This window comes from Thunnus maccoyii, chromosome 10, assembly GCF_910596095.1.
Source record: "Thunnus maccoyii chromosome 10, fThuMac1.1, whole genome shotgun sequence".
In the NCBI taxonomy this organism is placed as follows: Eukaryota; Metazoa; Chordata; class Actinopteri; order Scombriformes; family Scombridae; genus Thunnus; species Thunnus maccoyii.
This window is the reverse complement of record NC_056542.1, coordinates 13,150,383-13,171,613: the sequence shown is the minus strand read 5'-3', so window position 1 is coordinate 13,171,613 and position 21,231 is coordinate 13,150,383. Positions and strand designations below refer to the sequence as shown.

The 21,231-nt window shown below is 41.3% G+C and overlaps 1 protein-coding gene across 1 annotated transcript in view; it reads left to right on the top strand.

Moving 5' to 3' along the window:
- grik5 (glutamate receptor, ionotropic, kainate 5) overlaps positions 1 to 20,989 on the top strand; it is an 87,352-nt gene extending 66,363 nt beyond the window's left edge. Inside the window, exons 9-23 of the mRNA XM_042425225.1 lie at positions 1,229 to 1,407; positions 2,166 to 2,219; positions 2,991 to 3,149; positions 3,558 to 3,710; positions 5,180 to 5,284; positions 6,521 to 6,628; positions 7,521 to 7,724; positions 8,797 to 8,910; positions 9,460 to 9,569; positions 9,822 to 9,995; positions 10,944 to 11,109; positions 12,260 to 12,485; positions 17,401 to 17,529; positions 18,792 to 18,913; positions 20,252 to 20,989. Coding sequence (XP_042281159.1) covers positions 1,229 to 1,407; positions 2,166 to 2,219; positions 2,991 to 3,149; positions 3,558 to 3,710; positions 5,180 to 5,284; positions 6,521 to 6,628; positions 7,521 to 7,724; positions 8,797 to 8,910; positions 9,460 to 9,569; positions 9,822 to 9,995; positions 10,944 to 11,109; positions 12,260 to 12,485; positions 17,401 to 17,529; positions 18,792 to 18,913; positions 20,252 to 20,887 — 2,639 coding nt within the window. The 3' untranslated portion in view covers positions 20,888 to 20,989. The remainder of the gene's footprint in view (positions 1 to 1,228; positions 1,408 to 2,165; positions 2,220 to 2,990; positions 3,150 to 3,557; positions 3,711 to 5,179; positions 5,285 to 6,520; positions 6,629 to 7,520; positions 7,725 to 8,796; positions 8,911 to 9,459; positions 9,570 to 9,821; positions 9,996 to 10,943; positions 11,110 to 12,259; positions 12,486 to 17,400; positions 17,530 to 18,791; positions 18,914 to 20,251) is intronic.
- Positions 20,990 to 21,231: the final 242 nt, after the last annotated feature.

Below are 21,231 nucleotides of genomic sequence, written 5' to 3'. Positions count from 1 at the left end.
GCCAAGGCCACACAATCAAAATTTATTATTCCATTAATAGAAAATGTTAAGAAATTTGTCATGCTGATTGGCTGATAGCAGCCATGAATTTTGGAGAATACTGTACCTAAATCCTTTCGGGTTATATTAGGGCAAGGATGAATTCAAGTGAGTTAGACTTATGACCATCTAGTCATGACTTTTTAAATTGATCATGTTGCTGCAGAACCATACATAGCTAAATGTCATCAGAATTACTGTACTTAATTAAGAGCTGATATACATATGCACTTGTTATCTGCTTGCAATTGCACAATGCATTTAAAAGTTATGACAACTGATGTCAAAACCAGAAAGAACATTTCAAGCACATACTTGAAAACAGGCAGATGAAAAAATTAATTTAAAGGGTCTTTAGAGCTCATCCAGATATTTTATGTACTAAATTTGATTAAAATGGAATGACATCTGCAGGATTAACATTAAAAAGTAAATGTGAGAAATGTGAGATATTATAGTAATAATATATAAGATCCATTGGTATAATGTCAGACTTTCAAGTGGATTTATAAAAAAGGAATGTAATACATATGGGTTTAAGTCAAATTAAAAATACACCAATCTGTACCCTTTCCCCCCTCAGGATGTCTGTAGGAGGGGTGTTGAAAAACATGTTTTGCAAAAAAATTCAAGGTGGTGCAAAATCCGTCTAGGTGTAAATGTAAATAGCCTGAAAGATTTATGAAGAATTAAAGTATGCAGAGAAAAAGATTTTTTCCTCAGTGCCTCACAGTTGAGGTGTTATGGGAAAAAAGTGAAGTTCTTCATAAATGGCATAATGGTGGCTGTAGCTACACCAAAAACTAATCACTAATTCTCTGGCCTGTGGCCCAAGTGTGGAATCTGTCAAATTGATTTTGAGATACTCTGCTAACTAACAGATAAACAAACAATCATATGGGACTGAAAAACAAAACCTCCTTTGCAGAGGTCATAATACACAAAAATAAATCATACTGAGAAAAACAGAATGCAGTCATACTGTAGACTCCATATTAAATAATGTTTCATATCCTGGGGGTTTAGACAAACCATCAATCATGCTTTGCAAAATGACATAAATACATGGCCATCTGAGGATAAATCACGATTTTCATAGGTCCTGCAAACTTACATTTTGGAAATATGAGTTGTGTCTACTGATACAGACATTGATATGCGGCTCGGCTCTGCTTTGGCTCTGCCTCAGGCCTGCTGAGATTGGAGGAGCTGGTCCGCCGCTTTCTCATCTCTCGGGAGACGCTGTCAATCAGGATGCTGGATGACAACCTGGACCCTACGCCACTGCTGAAGGAGATCCGTGATGACAAAGTGGCGACCATCATCATTGACGCCAATGCTTCTGTCTCCTATCTTATCCTCAAGAAGGTCAGGCCTTAACCATCAATGCATTCTTCAGAGCCGCCCACACATGTGCAGGATATGAAGTCAGTCTTGTATAGAGAACACACAGTAAACATACAGAACACAGATTTGCATTGCCACTTTTATCTACCCAATGGCGAAATTCAGGTTACAGTCTTAAAGGGCATGCAGAGAATATAGTCTTTAAAATAATAAGACTCTAAATCCTCTCAAACTTCCATGGGCTACACATTTGTTGTAGTAACAGAATTAACATCTATTTTTACCTTCTCTGCCCTCCGGAGCAGCATAGGGAACAATATTTATGCAAGTCTGCCAGCAACAATCACTTACACTCTGAAGAAAGTATTTGACAAAAGAACATCTTTTGCTGGGATGCGGTGCAGATGTTACCGAGGCTCGTTCTGATTCATGGTACGGCCTGTAACGCAGTGAGTCACAGTTTGAAAGCGTACGGGATGTTTTCACTGAGCACGTTGGAGCGGCTGTCCGCCCTCAGCGAAATGTCCTAGTGTTAGCCTGATGATGTAAAACTGTGATTAACGTATGCTCCCTCTCCGCCCCCACATTCTCTCCTACTTTGTCCCCCAACTGTCTTCTTTGCTCTCTAGTTCTCAGTAGCTCTCATCTTTTGCCCTCTCTATCACTCCCTACATCTGTCTTTCTACATCTTCTCTCCTTCCCCTTCTGGTTCTTTCTCTATCCCACCTGCCTCTTACTTATTTTTTTCATCTTCCTCTGTCTTTCTCTTTGTCCTACAGGCATCAGAGCTGGGGATGACATCAGCATTTTACAAGTACATCCTCACCACCATGGTAAGAGCATAGCCACCCTACCTGTCTTCTGTCTTCTAGTCCTCCATTTTCACTTCTTCCCTCCTGCTCCTCCTCCTCTTCTGTCCCTTTATGAGGGAGCAAAGGTGCTAAGGCGGAGAAGGAATTAGATAAAGGGAGAAGAGAGAGGTGACAGAAAGAAAAAAGTGAGAGGAGATGAAGGATGGGGGAGAGATCTGAGAAACGAACATACTGTACAAAGATGTGGAAGTGCAGAGGAGGATGGCAAAAAAAAAAAAAACAAGAAAAAGGGGTCTGAGGTGAAGGTGATGACAGATGTGATGTGCCCTTTTTCTTCTGCCACCCGCCACCCTCTCTATGCTTCCGGTGTTTTCATGTGCCTCTTTGATATACTCCCCTCCCCTTCTACCATTTGAATTAATGTGTCACTTTATACTGTGTTCCTGATTTCTTCTTTTTTTCCCCCCTCTCCGCCCTCTGTACGTGCCGTGCTCTTATGCTTTAGATGTCGCGACTTGTGTGTATATATCTGTGAAAAGCTACTGGAGTTATTTCCATCAACCTCTCTTTCCCCTGTATCACTGTTTTCCCCTTTTCCTTGCTGTCTATATCCTTTTTTCACCCTCCATCAGAGATTAGATGTTGTCACTCCCCGTAACCTCTCTTTTTCTTTATCACCCTCTTCTTTTCACAGTATTTTTCTTCCACGCTAAGATTTGACGCACTGTCAACATTGTCACTCACCTGAATTTTCCTTCTCTCTCTGCAAACACTCTCCCCGCTCCTCTCTAGGACTTCCCCCTATTGAGACTGGATGACATAGTGGATGAGCAGTCCAACATTGTGGGTTTCTCCATGTTTAACACCACTCATCCGTTCTATTTGGAGTTCATCAGGAGCCTCAACCTCTCTTGGTGGGAGGGCTGTGACCTAACGTACCCCGGCCCTGCGGTCAGTCTCATGGACTCAGGAGTACTCATGCATGCGCACATTCAGAGGCAGTTTTCAAAGCTTTGTTTGTATGCCACGTAACATTAAGCTTCTTTATTCCTCACACTGATTCATAGTGCAGTTAAAGAGATTCAGCTAGTCTTTTGCTTGTATTTAATGGGTATTGATGTATCCATCTGTGTTTCCTCCCCACTGGTTTACTCATACCTCACATCTCTTCTCTCTCTCCTCTTATTTTCCTTGCCTCCCTCTATCCCTCTTAACCATTCAATCATCTGTGCTCTCACCCCCTGTCTCCTCATTGCATCTATTCCCTTGACTACCTGTCTTTCTTCACCATGTTTCAAACCCCCTCTTCTGCCTTTCTCCTCCTGAACATCTCTCGTGTTTCCTCTCTCCTTTCCATAGCTCTCGTCAGCGCTGATGTTTGATGCGGTTCATGTGGTGGTGGGGGCGGTGAGGGAATTGAACCGCAGTCAGGAGATCGGAGTGAAGCCACTCAGCTGCACCTCACCTCAAATCTGGCAACATGGGACCAGTCTTATGAACTACCTGCGCATGGTAATCGCTTGATGAATCTGCATGTGTGCAGTATGTACCGTACTGTACGATCACCTGCTAATATGCATGCTCATGCACATGCATATGCACTCATATATATCATAAGAAACATGGGTAAGATATGAGCTTGATGTATTGTCTCAATTTATTGGTATTCACATCCATTTTAGCCAGAATATGTTACTTTTTTGCATTTGTGCATGTGTTCTCATCATGGTCAAGTCATTTCTTTTTTACAGAAACTGCTGCAACTAACAATTATTTTCATTATTGATTAAGCTTTTGCTTATTTAATCCATCAACATAAAATTAATAAACAGCTATTGATTGATAACTGATTAATTGTTTGAGTCATTTTTCAAGCAGAAATGACAAACATTTGCTTGTTCCGGCTTCTAAAATGTGACGCTTTTCTTTGTCACATGTGATAATAAACTCAATCTTTTTTTACTGTTGGTCACATAAAACAAAACACTTGATAACACTACTTTGGACTCAATGAAATTGTGAAGTGCAATTTCCATAGACCAAACAATTATTAATATAAAAAATAATTAATCTATGATGAAGATAGTCTTCCCAGTCTTACTTCAGATTAACTGATCAACAGATCAATTTAAAATGATATAAAACAGAGAAAAGCAGAAATCCTCACATTTGAGAATGTCAAACCAGCAAATGTCTGGCATTTTTGCTTGAAAAATGATAGATGAGTGGTACTTGATTAACTTTCTCTTGACTGACTTATTGATTAATGACTACAATATAGCCACATTCTGTGTTGTCCTCATCTGTTGTTGCATGTAACCTCTGTCTCTTGTTATTCTTTGTCATCTCCCATCTCTGCTTTTCTGTGGGTTTCTCTCATCGACAACCTGTTGTCAAGGCAGCCTGAGCCCCATCTCTCATTGCATCCTCCCCACTGGCCCGACATCTGTCTTTGTTAAGGCCTTTAGTCAACATCATGGTGTGCTCCATCTTCAGCACCGTGCCATTCATCATAGATCTCGCTGCCAGCACCTGGGTTTTGGAGAGGCTGAGCTGAGCTGTGAGGTGGAGTTCTGAGTCTTATTAGGGAGTTGTTGACTTTCTCTGCTGCTCTATCTGAGCCTCTCGCTCAGTCAATTTCTCCTAGTTGATCCGAAGCTGATCATCCTTGTCTGGTCCAGCCTCAGACACTTCCTCTGCCTCTCTTGCTCTTTTACCTTCTGTCTCTTCCTAATCCCTGTCGATAATATCTGTTTGCCCAATCATGATTGATAGTGAGAAAAAGTATGTTTGGTTTTATATAGAATATTTATTTCCACATCTATTATCGTTGTCTCTACCCATTCTTTTCTCCTTTCCTTAGCTTTTCTTAGCTTCCTCCTCCTCCCCTCCCTGTCTTGCTCTCTCAAACTCCTCCCTGCTTTATCTTTTCCCTTCCTCTCTCATGCTTAGTCAGCTCACTCTGTTCATCTGCCTGCCAGGTGGAGTACGATGGTCTGACAGGGCGTGTTGAGTTCAACAGCAAAGGTCAGAGGACCAACTACACCCTGCGGATCCTGGAGAAACACCGAGGAGGCCACAAAGAGGTCAGGAGTCACCTGTTATCATGCCGCAGCCAAGTCACATTGCCCATAGGCTTTGGGTTAGTTACAGGTCACCCGTCTGATTTCACAACGCCAGGGGAAGCATTTAACACTGAGGTCAGCCACATCACAGAATCCCCTGATAGCGACCAAAGATCTCTATACTTTGTGAAGTTGGTTTGATGCATTTCACCAGACGGCACTGTCTTATAACCAATCAGATGTGTGTCATGTTTTAGCTGCAAATATGTTTTATCTGAAGGCTACTGGAATACATTAATTACTTTAGTCCATCAAATTTCAAATTGTTGCTAAACGTTCTAGCAGGTTTGTAGTATCACATCCAGTCTTGTGAATGTATTTGTGATGTGCGATTTATGACTTTCTCTTCACCTTCCCTTAAAATGTCTTGCTGGGCTCTATAGGCCAAGTGCCTCCCATGTTAACACTAAATGTCACCTGATAACCACAGTTAAAGCTAGACTTTGGCTTGCTGAGAGAGTTGTGATAATTAACATTTTAACTCTGCACACCTCTCAGCACAGCAACACCCACACTGTAGGCAGGCAGTGGTGGTTCACAGAAGAGCGCTCTTAAATGTCAGGGCAGGATAAAGAGTGTCATAGAAAAACTGTGATTCTGTCTGAGGAGTCATTACTTCTCCTCTGACCTATTGAAAGATGTACAGTAATATCTCCCAAAGAAATGCCCCTGCAAGCTTCGGTTCCACCCTTGCACACTGGTTAGGTCATAATCACACACTTATGTACCTAAGTGACTTTACTGTCTAATAAAAGGGAAGTATGTGAGCGATTTATGCAATTTAAGAAAGATGTTAGCAAAGGAAAATAGACGTTGCAATGAGACTCCTTTTCATGAATGCTTTTCATTACCTTCTTTGCCATCTTGTCCCAGCTCATTGCTCTGCTTGTAAACAGTAGTTTATTTACAATAATGCATATGTAGCACTGCAGGTATGTGTATGGCTCCATTGGGGACAATTAAATCAATGTGCATATACAGTGTCTAACAGTGTAACAAAGCCAAGCACAAACATATTAAACTTGCAAAGGTGCTCTATAAAATAGCCTAATAGGGTTAATGTACTCACTGATATACTTATCTGCAGTAGATGGTGTGTATCCTGCCACAAAAGTAAAACAGTTGCAGTAAGCTTAACAGTACATTATTTATCCCACAATGGCCATTGATTTTCTCTCGCTTTCTCTTCTCTGTTAGATCGGGATCTGGTACTCCAACAACACCCTGGCAATGAACTCCACCAGTCTGGATATTAATGTCTCAGAAACGCTGGCAAACAAGACCCTTATTGTCACCACCATTCTGGTAAGGTCATACTTACCTTCTGGACCACCACGCTGGGGAGGTTAGAGTTGTTTTTGTGTTTCTGGGCAGGCAGTGCCGCGGCTCACGCTGTGTTGTGGTCTGTTTCTGCTAATTTTGCTGTCACTGTAGCTGTTATAGAAACTGACAGAGCACTGAGAAAGTTGTGTTACTAAATTCAGCAAAATCCTGGTCATCTCATGATGTCAAAACTCTGCAAGTTGGTCCCTTCTTGTTTCCATATGAGTAATGTCATATTGTGGATAAAGTTTCTTCGATTCGAGGTCGGCCAAGATATATAAAAACACCACATCACGCTATGATGTGACACCACACGGACAATCCTTTCCAAACTCAAATAAGCCTCTATGTGATGAATATTATTGCCAAAGCTTAATTACATGTTATGAATATTACATTTTTTGAGAAAACAAAATAAATTAAATTAAATTAGATAAATTACATTTAATTTGACTAGAGACTCAAAGTGCTTTAGAGAGAGTCAAATGTGGAAAAAAGGGACACTTTTCCAAATGGAAAGTTGTCTCAAAGCCAGGTAAAACACAGAACACAGAGTTGAATATAAAACATAATTCATAAAATATATCACAAAATATGTAAAGATGTATGCTAAACACCACCTAATGAGCTCACATAAAACAATGTACATCAGTGACAGCATAACATAAAACGAGATCATCACACACCAAAATGACTGCTGACATTCTAGTAGCAACTTAGCGGTAATCTATTATTAACATAACAAACCTTTTTTTTTTACAATAAAAATCACTGTTTTTGAAATATTGAACATTGCATTTCAGTTAATCATTTTTCCTCAAACTGGATATATTGAGCTTTGGACTGAAATCCCTCATGTGCCCCCCGTGTTCAGGAGAACCCATATGTGATGCGTAAAGACAACTACCAGGACTTCCAGGGCAACGACCAGTATGAGGGCTTCTGTGTCGACATGCTGAGGGAGCTGGCAGACATCTTGAAATTCTCCTTCAAGATCAAGCTGGTGGATGACGGGTTGTATGGGGCTCCAGAGCCCAACGGCTCTTGGACTGGCATGGTTGGAGAGCTAATCAACAGGGTGAGTACTCTCCATCTCTCTCTTTCTCTCTCTCTCTCTCTCACTCTCTCTCTCTGTCTCTCTCTCTCTCTCACACACACATACACACACCAGAAACGTGCACAAATGTTCTAACCAGTCTGTACAAACAGAAACTTATATTGAACATACACACACATGCACATACACACACCTACCCACCCACACGCACACACACACTCGCGCTGTAGCCCCAAACCACAACTCTGCTGTTACTTCCCATGTCTCAAATTGCCCTCAGAGGGGAGTAAGACTCTTATCTAGGACAAAAGCTGACTTGATAATTCCCCAAAAGAGAGTGGTAGCATTGCCTAGAATTGTCTGTACCATCTTTTTCCTCGCAGTAACCCACACCCTACCAGCCCGTCCCCCCTCTTCCTCTCCCTGTCCAGGCCTAGCATGTCTCTGACAGACACTCTGGTTGAAGCAGGCTAATGAGAGCCCCTCTCTGCTTAATTACCATACGGTATACTTCAATTACCAGACTGTGGTCCCTGTGTGGGGCCTGCCACACTGGTGCTCCCCCAGCTCTCCACGCTTCCTCTCCCTCCCTGCCCTCCCCATTGCCTGATCACTCAGCTCTAATTAGCCGCCCATGTTCATCAATTAGCTTTTAATGGAAGAGATGGAGGGGAGGCAGAGCAACCAGATGAAACCAGCAACCAACATGCTAGGTTTTATACAGGTGAAAAGACCAGCCACCCAGTGCTTACTTGCAATTAGCCTCATTTGGACAGTGGATAATGTGTATGTGTGTGTGTGTGTGTTTCTGTGTGCCAGAGGTAAAGAGAAAGTGTGCACGTCTGTATGTTCTTCCAAATGTGCTTTTAAGTGGATAGTCAAACTTTTCACTTTTCATTCAGGTAATCAACATTTTGTACAGAGCTCTCATCTACCCAGTGCAGCATCAAGTGTGTTTCTGTTTTTGCAGTTGCCTGACCACTTTTCGGTTTTTTTTTCCCCCTGACTCTCCTCCACTCCTCCAACTATTTTCCTCTCACCCCCGCTACTATCTGTCTATCCATCTACCCATCTATCTTTGTCAATCCTGCAGAAAGCAGACCTGGCCGTGGCAGGCTTCACCATCACATCAGAGAGAGAGAAAGTTATCGACTTCTCTAAGCCGTTCATGACACTGGGGATCAGCATCTTGTACAGAGTTCAACTGGTGAGGGTGTTATCTGGGGCTGTAGGGCGCCTGCTAGGTGATACTCTCTACAGCTCTTGTATTGGATTTAATTTCTTTTTGCTTTTAAGCCGGCAAAGTCATACAGAAGACGACAAGCTAAACTTGCGAGATGAAGCTTAAGGAATCAGACTGCATATTGCATAAGGGTTGATCTCATCTTATTGTGTCGTATTTGTGTAGTATGCTGCATGCTGTGTCCACACTGTAATTTATAGGTGTAATTTAAGTCAGTGCTCTGTAACTGGGTAACAGTGGAAGCTTTACATTGCTAATGAGGTTTTGGGACCAAGCCGAGTATGCTTCAGCAGTAGGCATTGTGAAACAGAGCGTTTATGGATTGTAGCATTAGCGTATCAAAGCACTGCAGACTTACTATCAAAGTGCAGTGAAGGACACTGCCCTCCTGTGGTGCAAAGGGGACATTCCCTGACTGCTGAGACATGACACCTCTTTTTCTAACACACTGTACCTTCCTGTCTGTCCGTCTGTCCCTACTTCTCTTTTTCTTGTTCTTTTTCTCTGTACCAGGGGCGGAAGCCGGGTTACTTCTCCTTCCTCGATCCCTTCTCTCCAGCTGTCTGGCTCTTCATGCTGCTCGCCTACCTGGCTGTCAGCTGTGTGCTCTTTCTGGCTGCAAGGTCAATACATTACATCACACACTGTACTGATAGTCTGCAGCTCACACTTGTGCTCCATTGTCATTTATCTTGTTAAGCACAGGTCGCCTGTCACATATTGGAATTTTTTACCTCATACAACCCCTCTGCAGACAGTTTGACAGGGATTGAATGACTGATTGTTGGTAACTTGAATGATATGACAAAGGTACCATATATTATTGTACTGCAGTTTGACCTCAAGGTTGTTCCACTGTACCTGTGTTACACCAGGTTGAGCCCCTATGAGTGGTACAACCCTCACCCATGTCTTCGAGAGCGCAGGGACATGCTGGAGAACCAGTACACCCTGGGAAACAGTCTGTGGTTCCCTGTCGGAGGCTTCATGCAGCAGGGATCAGAGATAATGCCCAGAGCCCTGTCCACCAGATGTGTTAGCGGGGTTTGGTAAGTTATGGATTGGATAAGTTTGTGCATGTTTGCATGCTATAATATAATGTCATAATAATGATACAAACATTGGCACAAAAATAGAGGCTTACAAAATGCAACAAAAAGAGTAAAACAAAGGAAGACTAATTGGTAGAAACAGTGAAGATAGAAAATTAATACAATAGTAATAAAACAATAATACAATAAAAATGTTAAATATACATTAAGTATACGAAATATATATTAAAATGAAAAAAGGGCTAGTACACTAGCATAAAATATTAACACAATAAAATAGCAAGGGGCAATAAATATAGCTTATAACAAGAAGGCCAACCTAAAGTATACAAATGAGCCTTTAAACGTGATTTTAAAATATGAACAGAATCATTCTAACATGATATGGTAAGCTGTTACAGATTTTAGGGACCACATCTGCAAAACCTCAATGTGTTTTAAAGTAGACTCACTGGCTTCCTCCTTTCTTGCATTTTTCATTAAGGTTGCTTTTTTAAGCACATCTGCTATGTAAGATAATGATATTTACATTTTGAATTTTAGGCATATAGCTGACATATAGCTTGTACGTTTCAGTCCCTGAGCACAAACCTTTCATGCAAACAATACAAAAATGCTGTGTTCACAGAAATACTAGCCTGATGATATCCCTGTGGCAACAGAGTGACTGTGAAAGAGACATGTGCTGAGAGAGAAATAATAATCGCTAAGAGCTAAGGAGATAAAGGGTAGAGGAAGACAGGAAGAGCAAATTACACTGAGTTGAGCAAGACATGGGATAGGGGATATTATTAAGTATAGTGGGTACATGATGTTCTTCTTAAAGAAAGTTTTTAGACATGCAGCAAAGGTCATAATAGAGTCCTATCCTCAAGGTAATGGGTTTACAATATTATCCAGGAAAACTGAACACCTTTTCTTCCTCCCTTTGTCTTCATCATATAGGTGGGCGTTCACCCTGATCATCATCTCCTCGTACACAGCCAACCTGGCGGCCTTCCTGACCGTCCAGAGGATGGAGGTTCCCATCGAGTCCCCAGACGACTTGGCTGACCAGACCAACATTGAGTACGGAACCATTCATGGAGGGAGCACCATGACCTTCTTCATGGTACAACCCACTACAGCAACTATGAATGGCTATATGTGTGTGTTTGTATCCATGTGTATGTGTTAAACTGTGTTATGTTTTTGATGGATTTACTTTAGAGACTGACAATTTCCTGAATTGCCTTTATAGCAACAATTTTTCATAAAGACTTTGTGCTTGTGTAATTTAGTGCAGCGTTTTTGTCTTTATGGCGGTGCTTGAAGTGACTGGTTGGCCTCATATTTGTCACTGTATCTCTGAGTTGCTCTGTTGTTTTCTTTATGGCTGTTTGTGTTAAGTGGCTGACTGCCTGTGTTTGCTTATGAGAGTGCTTCCGGCATCTGTGTTGGCATCTGTGTTTGTCATAGAGTGCGTGTGTGTGTTGTTATCTTTGTGTGTAGGTGAGTGTATTAAAAAAAAAATAAAAATTGTTTATTTGTTTGCATGCACGGGAAATGGCTACATGCCAGTTTGTGAGTGTGTGTTTTGCATTCTATTGGTGTTTGTACATATTGAGGAAATAAGAAAGAGTAGTGTTTGCCTACATAAGCCAGATTCAGTGCTACAGTACATTACCCCACTCAATACCTAATCCACACACAGACACACACACACACACACAATACACATCAATATTATTACACGCAGATGCCACCTTCTCTACTCTTTTCCTTTCTTCGCACACACAATGCAGGGAGATACAACATGTAATTGTGCACTTTAAACACTTAATCCTGTTTTGGAGCTTGCCATATTTTGCTAAGTGCTAAACCACCTCCTGTGTGCTGATTTACCTCCATCTTTATGAAAGATGATGCATCAGCTATGCCATGAGCGAATAATCTGTTCCCTTGATTCACCTCGTTTTTTTCCCCCCATCTTCTCGCCTCTCTCCTTTTTTCCTCTATTTGCCATTGATATTTTACTCTCCTTGTCATTATTCACACTGAATTTTCTATTCTACACTCACTTCCCTCCCCTGTTTATCTTGGATGCACCTTTCTTTCTCTCTGTCTTCCCTCTTTCATATTGACCTTCAGTTGATTTCTGCTCCCAAGAGAGATGTGAGAGACGTTGTTAGGAAGCCTGTATGTACAAACACACATCTGCTGTCAGTGTTTAATTCCTATATACATGATATTCCCATCATTGTTTTCCTGTTGCTCTGCAGAACTCACGTTACCAGACCTACCAGCGGATGTGGAACTACATGAACTCCAAGCAGCCCAGTGTATTTGTGAAAAGCACAGAGGAGGGGATAGCTCGTGTGGTCAACTCCAAGTATGCCTTCCTGATGGAGAGCACCATGAATGAGTACCACCGCGGCCTCAACTGTAATCTCACCCAGATAGGAGGCCTGCTGGACACCAAGGGCTACGGCATTGGCATGCCACTGGGTAATAATACTTAAAAAATTAATAATTTATAATTTTTCATGTAAATCATTAGTTATAGAATGCTTGTAGCGACTGATAATGTAATAACTGCCAGATTATAACTTCAAAGAAATTTGATAACTTTAAAATGTAATATAGATATATCACAAGATGAATCATAAATGTGGTAAAACCTGATAATTTAATAATTTGCTAGAATGGAACAATAGCTCAATATTGACAGAAGTAGACTACAGTAACACAAATAATTGCATTGTAGTAATGTAATCTCATCTTTTGTTCTATAAAGTAATCATCCTCATATCATTGTGTCAAGCTACTCTCTACTATATTTTCTTTTTAGAGAGAGGCAGTATGTTATCACATTTGATGATTTATTTTTTATTGATATTTGTCTCATTATTAGTTGCAATTATGTTTTACAAACATGAAAAAATGAAATTGAAAATGAAATTTGAAAAAGTCATTTAGAGAATTGATATAAATATCAGTATTGATTAAGTCAGTGTCATTTTCTCAGGCGGGGCATTTCAAAGCCTGCAGGCACCCACAGCAAACACTCACTCACCTTTTGTCATTTGCCTCAACTGACTCAACCCTCATCAGGGGTTTAAAGGTCACAGAAAGTCACTAATATAACTAAGGTCATACAGTTTCCTCAATTAGACCTATAATTGATCAATTATAACATTGATGACATGCAACCAGTGCTAGGAGCCGCAAGGGATACAGCAGTGACCCAGAATACGGTCAGTGCTGTATCCCTTGCGGCTCCTAGCACTGGTTGTGCCACAGCTTGTGGAATAAAGCAAAAAGACAATGTTTCCACCTAAAGATAGCACTTAACTCATTCAGGTGGCAATAGTTGGAGAGAACATTACAAGAACCATAGTTTTGGAACATTATTCAAGCTTTAAACTGAGATCAGAGATGTTATCTTGAATACATGTTAAAGCTGTGGTTCAACATTTTGTGCTTGTGACCCATTAATATAAAGCAACATCTATTTGCAGTGTGTTGTGTTTAAATGTGAGCAGTTCAGTCAAAGAGTGACTTTCCCTTATTAGACTGTTTCACTTGAATAAGCCTAAGAGCTAAAACTGCAGTATTTCACAAGAACAAGAAAGCAAACCTGGGGCTTTTGGAAACTGTGATGGCATTTTTTTATGACACTCTGACACTTAGAGAGCAAACGATTAATCAAGAGAATAATTGGCAGACTAATAAATAATGAAAATAATTGGATTGATTGGATCTCAGTGCGTCTTGGGTGCATTTACACCTGTACTTAGATTTGTCCACTTGTGATCAGATCACCCAAGACGCATTTTAATGCCAGGTGTGAACAGGGCATCAGACAGCCAGTTCTGAACATCAGCAAACTTATAATATAACACAACTTGCTTACAAAGGTTATTTCATTGTTGTAGCAGTGGTAAGCAATGCTATTGCAGTATACAAGTGCATGTACCAGAGATATAACCATATTGTGTCTGCCTGTTAGTCAATGTCCTCATCAGTAGTGTCACACAGATTTATTCATCTGAGAAATAGAGAAAAACTCACCGGCATATGTGTTAAAGATTGCATAATTTGAGTCCCCAGCGGCCTAGTGTTTGGGGCACATATCATGTGGCTGCAGCGTCCTGTGTCAATTCCCTGCTCTCTATTAGATAAAGGTAAAATGCCAAAAAACACATATTACATAATAATTGATAATATTGTGTAAAAATGCTGCTTGCTTAAAGATTTTTTAAAATGACTCTCTACAATCTGAAGGTTGAGTTTCCGCAGAGAAGCTGGACTCTTGCTATCTTAAAATAGTCAAGGACACAATCATGAGTCCGCAAGCTATTTACAGTTGAGAGTAAAGTAGGTCACCTATAACCCCAGTGACCTCTTGGAGGAATACAGTGGGTAGTATAGTTGCAGTATACAAGTCCTATACAAGTCCTATACAAGTCCTAGCAGAGAAATTGCCAGAAATGTGACTGATCACATCCAACAGCGAGCAGGGTGTTTAAACATGTGCGAGGGGAGGGTGTTATCTTAAATCTAAAAATCTCGACCTCATCACCAAAAAGAATAAAAACTCATTAATTGACAGTGGAAGAGGCAGAAACACCTGCATGAGATCAATTATGCTAAATAGACACATGTAGTTGTACTGATAGATCTGAAAAATGTCTTGTACGTGGTTGATTTATTTTTTATCTGAGGGATTAGTAAGTATTTCAACTGGAAGTAATGAATAATGTAGTTAATTGCTTTTCCACACGCGTCCAGCTCTTCTGATGCTCCTCATGTAGAGGTGGTGTCCCACAATCACAGTGATCTATTCTAACAAAGTGGAGGAAGACATGACTAGAGAGAGGAAGGAAAGTACAGAAAGTGAGATATGTCAGAAAGGTGTGAAGAGATAGAGAGAGATAACACACAGTCACAGTACATCAGCATGGAGAGAAGACGCACACACATGAAGGAGAGACAGACTAGAGAGGAGAATAGGGTCTTGTAATAGACCAAAAGAACAGACATTTTTATATTCTGAAAATAATATAAGGATTGGTTAACCCTAAATTAACAAAAAACATTGCTTTTAGACATGCAGATACAGGTTGGTCTTATGCACTGGACTATTTCTTGACTGAGCATAGTGACTTCTACCTTTCTACTTTCTACTTTATTGTCCTCAAAGGAAATTTTGTCTTGCAGCCAAGCAAAACACATAGATGTGAACATAAAATGTCATAACAGAAAAAACATAGAGTCTTGTTGTTGGCAATCAACAGACACTGCAGGAAGTCACTGTGCCCGGCCAAGAAATTGTCCGGCATGTGACCCTCTGTAAAACCATGACTTGTCATTTTTACACTTTGTTTTTTCTATGGACTAAACAAACGAGATATAATGTAATAATTAGTAAGATTAGGACATGCTGCTAGGTGGATTTTATTTACCTTTGGTCAGAACCAGGATAGCTGTTTCTCCCTGTTTCCAGTCTTCATATTTAATGGACATATGATGAGAGTGTAGTATCAATCTTCTCATCTTGTCTCTCTCTGCAAGAAAATCCCCAAGTATATCCCCCCAAAATGTTGAACCACTAATTGCTGGTGGAGTCATGAGTTTAGTGTGCATGTTTTTCATTGCACAAACAACAATCATGTCACCACAATTTAGATTTGAGTCCAAAATATCCAAACAACATATCAGAAATACAAACAGAACAACAGTTCCACATTGTGCAATTTAGGACAGGAGATTTTTTAAGAGCTTAAGAGTTCAGGGGCTGTAACACAACCATTCTGAGAATATGCTTAGAGAGCCCCTAACTTAGCCTAAAAATTTCTAGCAAGGAGTCCTAGCTTAGGAGGGATTTAGGAAAAATCTCAGAGCACCTCTGAGCAAGGAGGAGACAGAAACTTTTATCTTAGTGAGGAGGTGTGGTTGACCTCATTGCTAGGTATGACTCATCCTTTTAAAAGGTGGGATTGGTTGATCAAAAATAAAAGAAAGAAAGAAAGAAAAATGCACCCTTAATGATAATGGGCATATAATGGAGAGTGAAATTGATAGGCCTAATCATAGAATTTAGTCTTTATTAAGACATGGTGTAATTATAAATACTATTTTATGTAATGGACATCTCTGTTGAATAAATTGTAAGTCATACTTTAAAAGTAGCCTATGAAAACACAGACCTACTTGTGCAGTAGCCTATTCACATGCTGATAGTTGTTATATTTATTTTCTTACATTTATTTACCATGCTACAATCTATTTGATATTAACAAGGGAAAAAGGGCTCAGCTTTCAATTTCTGTGATTGCTGCTTTCCAGCTGCCAGCAAATTCCAAATTTTTTTCCAGTTGCCAAATATTTTAGTGTTGTGATCACTTTCATTGCTGACATTATAGCGTTATTGTGTTGGGTGGGAGATGTGAGTGTATCTCTAATGAGATCAACCACAAACATTATCCCTCTGCGATCTAATCTGTAGCGTTTCATTAACTCATTGTCATTCAGTGTTTGGAGAATATTTCTCCTGCCTCTTTGTCTTTCCACCATTTTCCCCTCTGCTTAAGAAGCTCTTAAGCCTCTTAAAAGTCATCCTCCCTACTCCTAACAGTTTTTTGCCTTAGGAGCTCTCTTAAGGGCTAAGATGCTTTGTGAATAACTTTTGTCTTTACCAGGATCTCTGTAAGGGGAAATTCTTTGAAAACGTTTATTGTGATAGTCGTAGTGACCCCAGAGGGTAGCGGCTGGAACATGGCTGGATGAGTGGTATCTGAGATTAGTTTCTGTGCTCTTTTTACAGGTTGTTTTTAAAAGTTAGTTTAATTTGAAAAAAATATATATTTAAAAATTCAACGGCAATGTCCCAGTTATTCTGAATAATTCAGAGAACACACCATCAACTGTTTGCAGAGGGATTATATTTTTCTTAGACAATAACTCCAATAAAAACTGAGCATATTGAGGAGTGTTGTTGACTATCATCATGGCTGGAATCCTCTACGTGTAAGTGAGAACAAAATGTTTTGTCATTTCGGATGAACTGACCCTTTAAACCTTCCAGCCTGTTCTACTGTATCTAGTTCATAACATGCTTTGTGTGCTTTCTGACCAGCAGCTGTACCACTGGCTGCCTAGTTGTAATCTCACTCTTTATCTCTCACTAATCCTCTCTTTATTCTCACAATAAGATCACTCGCAGCCATCTCAAGGCTGTAACAGCAATTCTCTCTCTGTTACTTCTGCTTTTCTCTTTGCTCTTTACACTTTCCTCCTCATTTTGGGTTTTTCTCCTCATCCGAGATAAACAGATAAACCCTCTCGTCTGGGCTCTCTCGTCCTCACCTTCTCCATCCTCCACTACTTACTCTTATCCTGCTTTCTTGTCATCCGCCAGGGTCTCCGTTCAGAGATGAGATCACGCTGGCCATCCTCCAGCTGCAGGAGAATAACAGGCTGGAGATACTGAAGAGAAGGTGGTGGGAGGGAAGCCAATGTCCCAAAGAGGAGGACCACCGTGCCAAGGGTCAGTTGACCGCAGCTGTCTGTCTCCTCTCTCTCCTTCTCTCTAATTTCCCCAGTAATAGTCTCCTCACTCTCTGCTACAGTCCAGCTAATGGCTAATGCCTAACTTAATGTCCTTGTGAAGGGTGCTTAGAACAATCTACTTTCCCAAATGTCATCTGTTCATCTCAGGTGGTGTGTAATGGGAATTTTATTAGTGTGAGTGTGTCTGTTTTCGTGTGAATGTTAAATGTGCGTGTGTGTGTTTATAAGTCTGCACCTGTATAAATGAAAAAGATAATGAAAAAGCCTTGGTTTTTATGCTGCTGCTGTCAGATGAAAATCTCTTTTAAAAAGGATTTTGGTAAAGACTCCATGCCCGGTTTTTCATCTGTATAATGTATCTCGGGGTTTCAGGACCTCAGACATGGCATTCACACAGTCACTTCATCATGGGCCATTTAAATTTTTAATTCAATCGAAAGAGCACTCTGGTGATTTAATATTGCACTTACATAACGTTGGAGCACAGATTTGAAAAAAGAATTGGTCAAAGGTGAAGCTGCAGAGAAATCCTGATTTTAGTCCCTAGTATGGGTTGAACGCCTAAAATACTGGATCCTACACTTCCCATAATGCAACACGATAGCATCTTTCATTAGACACCCTGACTGATAAACACTCACATCTCTCGAACTCCATGTCCCCAGCTTGTAACACAAAAAACATTGTAGTCTCCAAACCCAACCTGAGATTACTAAAGTCATGTCACTTTTCTCAGCTCTAAAGAAATAGTTCAACATCTTTGAAAATACGCTTTCACTTTCTTGTTGAGAGTTAGATGAGAAGATAGAAACCTCATACTGTATCTGTATGTAATATGTAATGTATTGTGTGGCTCTGGAGGAGCTTTGTTAAAGGAATAGTTTGACATTTTGGGGAAAAATGCTGTCTTGCTGAGAATTATTTGAAAAATTTGTCTTATAATATCTTGGTAAAAAAACTGAAGTGTAAAGACAGCAAGTTGTGTTTTTTGGGGAATTTATGTGAATTTATTTAGTTATCTTTGGACAGAGCCAGGCTAGCTGTTCCCCTCTATTTCCAGTCTTAATGCTAAACTCAGCTAACTGGCTGCTAGCTGTCAAAATGTCAAACTATTCCTTTACCAAAACTCCTCCAGAGCTACAGAAGATATTTTATAAATGTTTTCACATGTAAAATGCCTTTTTAAGGTGTGTTTGTGTATTTGTGTATTAATGTTCGTCTCCTGTGGCCCACTCTCAGGTCTGGGCATGGAGAACATTGGGGGCATCTTTGTGGTGCTGATCTGTGGCCTCATCATTGCCGTGTTTGTGGCCATTATGGAGTTTGTGTGGTCAACGCGCCGCTCAGCAGAGACCGATGAGGTATGCCCCCATACCTGCCCTCGCCGACCCCACAGACACACCCCAGTAGGTTCCCATGGCATCCCGCCAACCCTTTTGATTATGTTATTGTGTGTGTTTGTGTGTGAGAGTGGGTAGATTTCTTTTCAGCTTTTGCCTCCATTTGTATGTGTTTGTTCGTTTGTGTGTGTTATAACATTTGGGGTTCAATGTGTTATGTGCATGTGAGATGAGAGGAATGTTCAAGTATGCGGCACTGAACTGCTATAGTGTTCAAAAATTATACAACAGATAGAGAATTTGATTTCACTTTGCATGTCCTGCCTGCTTTGAAGTCATTGTGCCCTTTTAGTGTTTGGTGTTTAACAGTATGGCAGTAAGTGCAGTGTTTGTGAGCTAAACTTGATGGTACGAATAAGCAATATTGAGAAATGCCAATATTTGCTTGCATAAAGAAGTAGTGTGATCTTTTTCCCTGGCATTAAATGTCATGATGTATCTTCTTTTACATGCCTCACATGTACGCTGGTATTCTTCGTTTCCATTCTTGGATTACTTCTCACCCATCTCACTGTGCGTCTCCCTCTATCTCTCTCTCTCACACACCTCCTGTCATTTGGCCATCAGTGTCTGTTCTCCGATAACGAGTACTGTTTCTGTTTATGTGAGCACATGACTTTTTTACTATGATTTGAATGAGAATGTTGTTTGTCTGTAGTGGACCTGTTGATGCATTTTCTTCACCATGTGTGCAAATTACAGCAGTTGTGCTGTTGGAATGATGAACAAGATTTGTGCGTGTGAAAGTGTGTCTTACTGTGTGTGTGTGTGTGTGTGCACAGCTGCTGTATGTGTGCGTGTGCCTTTGTATATGTGCACCTGAGTTTGCAGGCCTGCCTGTTTGTTCATAGTACATAGTGCCATAATGAAGTGCCCATAAACTAAACAACATTTTGGTGTTTTGTGTGTTTGGATTGTAATAACTCTCTCTGCTCCTTGGATATTCTCCCATCTCTATCCATCTCCACATCCTCCCCCATCACCTCATTTCTGTTTTCAAACCATCCCTCCATTTCTTGATCTCTGTGCCCTCGCTTCTCTTGCGACTTTTTTTTTTTTTACCATGCCTCAATGTGTCTGTTCTTTCTGCCTTGTACCCGTCTTGTTCTTTTTTTGGTTTCCTTTCAATTTTCTTGTTTTCCCTCCGCTCTCCTCTTTATGTACTGCCTTACCACTGTCTTGTTCTGCTGCCTGCCTACTTTGTGTCTGTGGCGCCCCTCCTACCTCTGCCTCCTTCCCTTCCCTTTTACCTCCCTTCCGTCTTTCCCTCTTTCCTCCCTCCTTCCTTTTCTCCTCTAGGTGTCTGTCTGTCAGGAGATGATCACAGAGTTCCGAAACGCCGTCTCCTGTAAAAAGAGCTCCCGCTTGCGCCGTCGTCGGCCTCTCAGCAGCTCAGCAGCCCTGCGTCACCCCACCCGCATAGCTCTTGGGGCCCCTCGGCCCCTGCGCCTGGTCCGAGAGATGCGCCTCAGCAACGGCAAACTCTACAGTGGAGCTGGCCCCCTGACAGGTGGAGCTGGAGGAGGAGGAGGTGGAGCAGGAGGGACAGGACCTTCCGATCTGGGTCCTGGGCCCCAGCGGATCCTAGATGATCCACTGGGTGCCAACACCACCCCTCCTCCCCCAGCCCCCACCCCTGTAATGCTGCCTGCCCGCAGTTGCACCCATGTGAGGATCTGCCAGGAGTGCCGGAGGATCCAGAGCCTGAGATCAGGCAGCAGTATAGGATCAACCTCAACAAGAATACCACCTTCATCAGCACCTCTACCCAGGCTACCACCACCCCCTCCTCCATCTTCATCCAACACAGACAGTGAGGGTGGAGGGGGGCCCAGCCCAAGGCGGCTACACCACAGTCCTCCACCTCATACCCCCCGACTCATTCCACCTCCACAGAGCAGCAACACCACAGACCTACTGGGTGAACAGGACTGAGACCAGAGGTACTGGGTGGGGTGAGAGGGCTGCAGGGAGCCAGTGATGTGACTGCTGCTTAAAGAAACAAGTGGGATTCATTGGAGAAAAAAGAGGGGGAGATGAGGGAGAGGTGGAGATAAAAATACGAGTTGAACTCGGTGAGATCAGCCAATAGAAAATGTGACGATCTTTACAAGGAGAATGAACAGGGGAAACTGTAACCCTTTCTCCAGGTGAGGTTTAGGCCTAGAGAAACAGACAAGGCTACTGGCATGCGGTGAGATTGTCATCAGTTAAGCTTTTGCAATCTTCTCCGAAGAACATCAGTTTGGACATATCTGAGCGGAAATGCACATGACCAG